The sequence below is a fragment of the Rhamphochromis longiceps genome, linkage group LG9 (assembly GCF_057381845.1).
Source record: "Rhamphochromis longiceps isolate RC_006_pf linkage group LG9, R_longiceps_female_GT1.1, whole genome shotgun sequence".
Taxonomy (NCBI): domain Eukaryota; kingdom Metazoa; phylum Chordata; class Actinopteri; order Cichliformes; family Cichlidae; genus Rhamphochromis; species Rhamphochromis longiceps.
Window position 1 is genome coordinate 25,730,924 of NC_140565.1, and position 9,553 is coordinate 25,740,476.

Here is a 9,553-nt window from a genome sequence, read left to right on the forward strand (position 1 = left end):
GCTTCTTCTGGTGTTTTTTTCCTTGTCTTTCCACCCAATCAGCTGCAGTGCATTTATCTGCAGAGCCTCCTAAAAAACATCTGCTACAGAGCAAAATATGGGGGTACTAAGAGGAGTTTTGAAGTCCATCCATCCATTTTCTTGACTGCTTATTCATTTCAGGATTGCAGGGAGTTTTGAATGGGATATCTGACGTATGTGAAAAGATAATGGACACAAGCTTTGTGCGTGAGCAGTGTATCAGCAGATGGTGGTTACTGTAATCCACTTGTGTGAAAGAATGAGGCATCATTTCCTTAGAGTCTGTTTGGGTCTATGTCTCTTTTCTATCTTTTGGATCAAACACTCTTTTTACCTCCTCTGTTACTCTCAATAAGCCACTGAAATCTTGGCAACATCACGGCAGATGTAAATACTGCTAAAGTAAGTCATGTGGTCATTTTTGTGCATCCACTACTCTTTAGATTGCGCTGTCCAAACACAGTTTCCTTCTCTTGATGTGTTGCTCTCCGTTTTGTGGAGTGGTCAGGTTGCAATCCTGTCTAGACGACTTCAGCTGTGATTTTGTTACACGAGTAACAGATTAAAACTATTGTTGGTGATCTGAATATCACACATTGTTAATAACACAGTTTGTGTAGCTGTTAGTAGATGTGTGGATATTTGTAAATGCTTATTAAAGCTTCTCTTCTGTTATTAGTGTATAAACACCAAATAAATGAATGAACGGGTAACCAAATTTCACTTTATGTAATACTATTAACATGTTCGTATACCTCGAAAGTGAGAAACTCAGTGTTAACTTACTGAGATGCTCGCACTATGAATCAAAAGACATTGATAAATTAATAAACTAAATTTCAAAATATCCTTATATCAGTTTATAGCTCAGATACACTGAATTAAAAGTCATCTGACATACATTTAATAACATATATTTAACTATGGTTGTGTTCAATATATGCCATTCCGTTAAGATCAACACGGTGTAATGCATCAGATGTTGCTGCATAAAAAGGAGATGGAAAACAATTTAATTATCAATACCCCTAATGGCCTTAGATTATGAAATAAGCTCATTTTACAAGACAGAAAAAGCTGATATTTTCAAGTAAATATGCTAAATTGACTTTTATGAGCTTGTGTGAGGCTCTCTGACCTCTGTGGCATTTACTGTATTGTCCTACTAGGCAATTTCCAGCCATCTGGTACTCCAGGCAAGTTCAAGTAAATGTTAAGATGTACTGTATTTGCAACTATTATCTGCTAGCCTGTCTCGCAGCACATAATTCCTCTCCGTGCTCCCTCATGACAATAATTTAAAAAACAAAATATGAACATGAGATGGTGAAACGTGGAACTGAAATGGATTCTGCCATTTGAAAGAGTGACGAACAACATCTCTGTTAATTCACATACATCATACACTACAGCAGCGGCAGATGTGTAGGGGCATAATTACACACAATAACTGCAGTTATTTATTATTCAAAGTCAGCAGTGTAAACATGTTCATAGACCCCTCAGCCTAGCACTCCCTACCCCAACCTCCTGCTGTTGTTGTTGCTGCCGCCGCTTCAGCTGCCGTTGTTCCCGCTGCTTTGTCTTGTTGCTCCATTCGCCATTCCTGCTTCCTTTCACCCTCAGCTTGTTCTACCTTTCTCCCACTCCCCCCCACTTCCTCTCCAATTCATTGTGAAGCCAGATGTTATTTTACAGCATGAGCGCAGACGAAATATTAAAAAAAAGACTGGAAGTTGGGAAACTTCTCATCATGGAGGGAAAATGTAGAAGTTTAGCGACACAATGGAGAATTTTGTCTGTTTTTAAACCAGAGAACAGAAGCAGCCTTTAATTTTAAGAAATGCAGCAGCGGGTGGGGAGGGGGGGATAAAATAAATAAATTTAAAAAAAAAAAAAAACGTCCTTGAAGATCCCACTGAATTCCTGATGCATTATTGACCTCTAGTGGACGACGTTTATATGAGGAATAAATTGTGTGAACAGCAGCAGTGTTAACCACATTAATTATATGACACTTGACCAGATCAGTGTTTATCAAGTGACTCCAACATGGACTCAATTAACTGCAGAAGACCATCATCTCCACTGATAAGAACCTTAGATTAAATTCAGCCATTTCCATCGGATTGGTACAGAGATAAACAGCGACTGGAAATCCAGCCAATAAGCCTTCAGCTCTAAGGCTGAATGCTCCCCATGTGTTATATTATACAAATGGAAAGCCATAAGCAAACTATGTGCAAATTATGCAAGTATTCAAAATTATAACCATTTCATCCTTCAGTTGATGACTTACTTTGAATCTATATGTAAAATCTGCAGCCAGTCAAAAATCCAGCACTCACATTAAGAAAACCGAGTACAGCAAAGAGATTTTTATTCTGACAAAGGTGTGAAAGAGCTTTTCTTGTTCCCATTTTGCAGCGGACTTGAAATTCAGTATAAACGATCATCAAGCACCTTCACTTCTTCTCTATTGGAGCGTCATCCCTCACCACTGGGAATATTTCTATTTCCTTGATGATCCGTTTAGCAATAGTCTCATTGTTTGCTGAAATCATCCTCCGAGACATTAGATCGAATGGTTCCCCTATATTGTCAAAACAAAGCCTTTATTGAGAAGGACTCCTGCAGTCAGTGTTTTCAACAAGTAACATATTGCTTTTTTAATGATATTCATTAACACTCATTTCCAAGCACATATGCTTCATAACCAGCTGTTTGAGAAGATTTTTAGAAATCATACAAACCATCAACATCCAGGAGGATTCCTCCAGCTTCTTTGACTATAACTGCACCAGCGGCAATATCCCAGCAGTGGATCCCGATCTCAAAGAGAGCCTCAACTGCCCCGGTCGCCACAAGACACATGTTTGTAGCAGCTGTTCCTGACCCACGTAGCCTGTCAGGACAAAAAAAAAAAATCAAAGGGATACTGGGAATTGCAGTAGCAGTGAGGAAAACATACCACCGGTCAACAACAGCAACTTTGCTGCCAAGTTCAACACTGAGTGACACATGACTCTTCATTTTAAATATGATGAAGCCAAAGTTATGTGGAACAATCCATCATGGTACTTTATATATTTACAGATAAAAAGGGGAAATGCAGGTTTTGTTGCTCTAAAGCAGTTTCATCATCTACCTTGAGTTTGAACTTATTGCATCATTTTAACACATTAAATGTTTTGGTTTCACCCTCTTTACTGTTGGTGTTCCTTGGCATACAGTATGCCTTTCACCACCCTTTACCTTCACTAGCTAGTTAGGAATTTTAAAGTTACTTTGTAAGGTTTAGATAAAGATGGGACTTTGGCTGAAAACACTCCTTTAAAAATCATCCTGTTTAACCTCTGCGATTAAAGCTGAGTCTACAGGTCCTTTACAAACCTCCATATGGGACTTGTCTCACTATTGCTTCATGGCACAGACTTAAAGGACACCTTGTTTATGCGAGATGCCAGCTGCTTAGACAAAAACTAGACTATTTGACACCTAATCAGAGCAGGCTGTATTGATCTGCATACAACAGGCAATACGCCTGTTCCTTTGACAGCAATTTATGCATTTCCCTGTCATGTTGAATATACATAGATTTAAAAAATAAAATAAAATAAAAAATTCAGGCAATTTTGTTGAGTTGTGGCTGCAAAAATCCCTGTGGAAATGACTTTTGACTGCAATGCACAGTATAGCGTTTCAATCCAGGCCCACTTACCCATGCACTAGGATGCAGAGGTTCTTTTGCATTGTGGAGAAGATCTTTGTCACTTTTTCTGGGCTTCTATCAGTTCCATGTTCAGAGATGATTATTGACTGGTTAATGTCTGCAATGAGAGCAAGTCTAACATTCTTAGTATGCAACAGTAGATATACACCTTATTACTAGATTCAGAAGTTTCAGAAAGTGGTACATTGGGAATATTGATAAATCTGGACACAAATGTTCATTTCAAAATGTTGTTCTTAAATCAGGGCACATTTCGTCTTAATTAGAAATCGACCAGTTCTGCTACTTTTGCAGTACATATTAGAATTTGGGGTTTGTTTGTTTGTTTTTTAAAAGCATCTGATTTGGTATTCAAATCAAAACAGGGATACATGAATTTGTATCTCATTTTAATCACCAGTTCGTTCAAAATCATTAAAACAGTGTCCTTAAAACTCATTAATATGCATCAAATTATTCAGTGTTTGAGAAGTCTGTCAACTGTGTCACCCTCGGACAAAACCCCGATAGCTCAGCAACACTCGTCCCCAAAGTGACACAAACACCAAATGTCAATTCCATTAGTAATGTAGCAAGTAATACAAAAAAAAAAGTTTAAGTAAAAATAAATAAATAAGTTGGGGAACGGTTCTAAAGGAATCTTGGATAAGGATGTTAAATCACTCCAGAGTATAATGCAGATTTATGTTTAATTAGTCATCCTTGATAATACCGATGCACAATCCTTTATCAAGCTCAAATTTCCTATTTTCCAAATCAGTTCGATAAAACATTAAAAGTACTGGTAAATAGACTCAAATTTGCTCATGTAGGCAATTTTGTTGGACAATTTTTTAATAAAGAAGGGGGATAAGATTTTACTGGAGAAGTCCATCATGTTACTGCACAACAGGGGTTTAATACGGTGTCCATTTGCCAGTTTTTACATAACAGACTAAACCGTGTGTCATGAGGACATTGTACCTTTCACATCAGACACCTGAATGGGTTCGTCATCACAGAAAGCTCCCTTCCCCCGTCGTGCTTTGTACATCTTGTCCTCCAAGCAGCTGTATACCACACCAAACTCCAACTGAAACAGATTTCATTTTTAAGATTGACTAATCCAGAGATCTGTGCGCATTTTCTCTAATATAGTAGCTTCATTTGACATACCTCCTTATTGACAGCAAATGCAATAGAGACAGCCACAAATGGGAATCTGCAAGCAGTTTCATGTGTATTGCATTAGTTAGTCAGAAAAGCTTAAATAGACACTCTTATCAAAAGTTGTTTGAGCCTAGAAAGTTATATGCATCTTTCCTTACATCACTTAAAAAGCTTACCCATGTACAAAGTTTGTGGTGCCGTCCACTGGGTCTATGATCCATGTAGGTTTGTCAGTCAAGATACATGGCTCGCCTTTGGCAACTGACTCCTCCCCAATGAAACTGCAGAACGAAGCAGCAGTGGATCAGTGAGGAATACCCACATACAACAACAGATATATATATAAATAGGGGATGGTGGGTATGCATGACTCACCAGTGCGTGCCTTCTCCGAATTCCTCTTTAAGAGACCCGATGATGATTTTCTCAACCCTCTCATCAGTCTTGGTGACGAGGTCCACAGTGGAGCTCTTTGTCATGACTCTGATTTCACTCTCTCCAGCTTTCCTAATTTCCTGATTAAATTAAATTTTGGCACATTGTCAATCCACCTTAAATTGTTTTTTTAAAGAATGCCCATTTCAGCTTTTTAAACATTAGTAGTGTAATGTTTAATGCTGTGTGTACACTTGAAGTTAGTCACCAGACAACAAATGGGTGTTCAAGACATACCGCTCCAGCTTTTCTTGCCACTGCAACAGCAAAGTCATATGCCTTCTGCCATGGATCTTCCATTTTGCTTTTATATGGAGGCTTGCTTAGGAGAGTTTGAAAAAGAAAACCAGCCTGTAAAATTGTTACAGCCAAAAAACATTAGAGCATCCACAAGGCAGAGCTAAACAATGCAACAAATGTCCAAGTTATTTTGTCCATCCTCATGGGCATTCACAAAGAATGTGTCACTATCAGAGTAACGCGTTACTGTAATCCAATTACTTTTTTCAAGTAACGAGTAAAGTAAGGGATTACTATTGCAAAAACGGTAATTAGATTACCGTTACTTTCCCGTAGGAACGCTGCGTTACTGCGTTACTAAAACCCTGATTTTTTTTTTTGCGAGAATGTCTCATGACAGTGACATAAGCAAGTGCGATGTTCGTGACAACAGCTGTGTGCAGATCAACAATGGATCATATATCGAGTGCGGGAGAGAGCATGAGCGTGCAGCGTTTAAAGCGTGGAAGTACTGACCTTACTTTGAGTTTGATTCCATAAAAAGTGACAAAAACATTAGTGTCCATTGTGCGTGGGAAGAAAACGTCTTTTTACAGCGAAAAAAACCCCTAAACTTCCAAGCAAGCACCGAGTGCGCTATGACGTAATGGGAAACTCACAGAGAAACTGCGGATTCTTCAACTGACCGCTGCGGCACACCTGCACCAGGGTAAACCTCCGCCTACCGCAGTCCTGCTTTACAGGTGAAGATAGAGCAACAGGACCGCTGAGTCTTTGACTTTATTTATTTTCTGCTGTGTTTTACTTGCATCTATTTGAAAGACTGAGTGTAAACACAAAAAAATATTTTATTTTATGTTCTGGAATTAAAAGATTAAAACTAATAAAACAAGTTTTAAAAAAAGACTTTTCCATTTGATTACATTTTGTATGATGGATTATGCAGAAAAAGTAGAATTGGGCTGAAAGATCTATCGCTTTATCACCTATTCAGGTTGTAAATCGTGTTTTTAAAAAGTAACTAAGTAACTAAGTAATTAATTACTTTTAAAAATAAGTAATCAGTAAAGTAACGGGATTACTTTTTTGGGGAAGTAATCGGTAATTAGTTACTGATTACTTTTTTCAAGTAACTTGACCAACACTGGTCACTATACTTAAAGATGATGTTTCAAGTCTCTCTAAAACTTCCAACTTTGCAAAACATTTAAAATGCATATAACCAAAATACAAAAGACACAAAAATTGGAGGTACATATATTCAGAGCGTTGCTATGAAATGTTTAAAGCACAATATCTGAACTGGGAGTTCACACACTTAAGCAAACCACTCTTTTCAAATAACTCCTTTAATTTGTGTTTCAATAACCCAGCTTTCTTTGAGTTACCACCTTTCCGCTGGAGGTGCCTGCTGAATTGTGTTAGAAGGATCAAAGCTGCATTACATCAGCTGCAGCTTAAAGGGTGCTGATTGCCAATTGGACTGCACCATGTTCCTCTGGCATTATGTGGAGAGGAAACACTTTCAAATTTGACAGTAGAGACTTTAATCACAACATCAATTTATTTTCATGTAATACTAGGGAGCAGGATACTGACAGGTTTTGTGGTTATCACAGGTGTTTGAATGGCCCTGTCTTTGTCTCTCCCCTTGTGCACCAGAATGGCCAAATCAACCACTATTTACTGCTTTTTTCCCCCCTTTTGGTTTGTTTAGTGGGTTCAAACTCAGTTTTGTTTTTGGTCTGTCAAACCAATAAAATACTGCTATAAGCCTGCATAATTAGCAAACTGTTTATACAACAGTAGATATTTATTGGTGTAAGACTGAAGTTGTGAGCACTGTTATGCACTAATATCAACAACATCAGACAAATGTGCAGTAGGTGTGCCACATATATTGTACCAAAACATGTCATATGGCTGCTCTTAATGGCTGCTGCAATTAGGCATCACTACCTCATATCACATTTTGGTTTTTTAAATATTAATACATAGATATTGTTGCCTGACCACTTTCACCGTCTCTCTCTCTCTTTGGCATTGTTTTGGGGGGTTTTCTTCAAAAAAAAAAAAAAAAAAAAAAAACAGAAAAGTGTCCCAGCTAATCCATGCTGCTTCCACCTATCAGAATGTCTGTTTTATAGCACAGTATATCTGTGCTAAGAAGGCTGTAAAAGGAACTGAGCGTATCATTCCTATCATAAATGAAAATTAGTTAGTAATGCACTTAGGGATACATAAATTGCATCACATTTAAATACACTCCCAGCTAAATTGATTTGAGGATTTGCAGACAGCATGCCTGCAGAGAGAACTGCCTGTTACTTAAGGACAAGACAACACCCTTGAGTACATTGTGCCCTGAGGTACTACTGTACTGCAGAACATATAGTGTCTAAGCTCTTCTGCTTCACATGGATTAGATCTACTTCTAAAGTGTGTCCAAGCAGATCAGAGAATGCTTTGTAAAAAAAAATCCAAGAAAAGTTTAATGTGAAGAATTTAAAAAATAAGAAGCCTTACCTTGCGGAGTCAGGTTGCCTCGAGATACTACTGCAAGTTCTTTAGAAAAGCCTAACTTTAAATTGCCTCATTGAAGAGATGAAGCAGCTAAAAAGGCTGGCATGACAAAGTGGGAAAAGTACTGGGACCGCCCTCAGATGGTTCTCACAGCAATCAGAGGAAGAAAACATTCTGTCCCATCTCAGGGAGACCTACAACAACCTGATGGCACATTCACCATAGAGTGAGTGCATCCTTATCCTTAAAAAAGTAAGTGGAAAATTTTGAGTGTCTCCCTAATTCTTGTGGAGTCCCATAGGAAAACACAGCCCGCTGCCATACATTTCTGTGAGTTGTAATCGAATACAGAACAATGCATCCCAGAAAATTCCCACACTCTCAGTCTTGATATTGGATTATAAATTATGACTGATTTTTAGGGCTCGAAATCTTAGGTTGCTTTTTTGGAGGAATCAAAAATTACATTCCAGCTCTGGACTTTTAACACATGATTTGGTATGACAAACAAAGCTTCGCTTAGTTTTATATTTCCTGGCAGTTTCACATCCATTGAGCTTTCTCTTTATGTCCTTTTATTGTATTCCACTGGTGGAAAATAGTTTGAAAGGTCCCCTGGTGAGTCGGTCTCAATTATGTGTGCGTGCATGGCTGTTGTTCAATGTGCCTGCTGGAAGTTGGATAAAGTCTTTACAGTTTCCCCATGAACTGAGTAGAAGTAAACACAACAGATAAACACATCCATAAGCATCAATATTTATGTGTCTAAATGTGTATATCTCAGTCAGATTTTATATCCAACTGTACTGTGAGGCAACTTAAATGTGAAAATACTCTCGTTTTCTGTTGGAATCATCTGTTTGGCACAACAGCTACAAGACGCTCAAAATGTCTAATAAAGTCTACTTAAGTCTGGCAAAACCAGTCTTGACTGTTTAGACTCAGACATGTCATAATACATATCCTATCTATCTTTCAAATACATGCTGCACTCAGGTCCTGAGGCATTACAAAACACTTTTTGTGCTTTTTTTCTTTTTACAAAGTCATAATGCCACTTCTCGCCCTGACAGTGGTCTTGCGTGGAGCAATTCTTTGCAGCAAGACAAATTGTTCAGTTAAATTTTGCACGTCTCAAGGACGTGATGTTGCATCTCTGTCTGCCTTGTGATTTCAAACGTGACGACAATGGAGACATGTGGCTCGTTTATATCTAAGGACAACAACCCCCGACCCTGGGAAAGTGACCTTCTATATACTAAACAGGGCTAGTAAGACATAGCAAAAAAAACTACATCTGCAAGGATCCTTAAGGTCTTCACATGACAACAGCTTTGTTAAACAATCTGCTTCATCGTCCTCTTGATGAAGTTGTGGATTTGCTACCTCTGTTGAATTAAAACAGTTCAGAGTGGGATATTACATGGTGGGATTTGTTGAAAGTTTTATTTG

The 9,553-nt window shown here is 38.2% G+C and overlaps 1 protein-coding gene across 3 annotated transcripts; it reads right to left on the reverse strand.

Annotated features, from left to right (window-relative positions):
• Positions 1-2,386: 2,386 nt before the first annotated feature.
• On the reverse strand, positions 2,387-8,234 carry LOC146662419 (inositol monophosphatase 1-like). 3 transcript variants are annotated; one of them, XM_085417814.1, is made up of 9 exons: positions 8,105-8,234; positions 5,576-5,660; positions 5,279-5,418; positions 5,080-5,184; positions 4,910-4,955; positions 4,718-4,826; positions 3,743-3,851; positions 2,775-2,926; positions 2,387-2,614 (listed from the first exon to the last, which is right to left on the reverse strand). In XM_085417814.1, exons 2-9 carry the CDS (start codon positions 5,636-5,638, stop codon positions 2,487-2,489), a joined length of 852 nt encoding a protein of 283 aa, XP_085273940.1. In that variant the 5' UTR covers positions 5,639-5,660; positions 8,105-8,234; the 3' UTR covers positions 2,387-2,486. The 3 variants fall into 3 exon arrangements, with proteins under 3 accessions (XP_085273940.1, XP_085273941.1, XP_085273942.1); XM_085417815.1 differs by having other exon boundaries at positions 5,576-5,689; positions 8,105-8,198; XM_085417816.1 differs by having other exon boundaries at positions 5,576-5,656; positions 8,105-8,142.
• Positions 8,235-9,553: the final 1,319 nt, after the last annotated feature.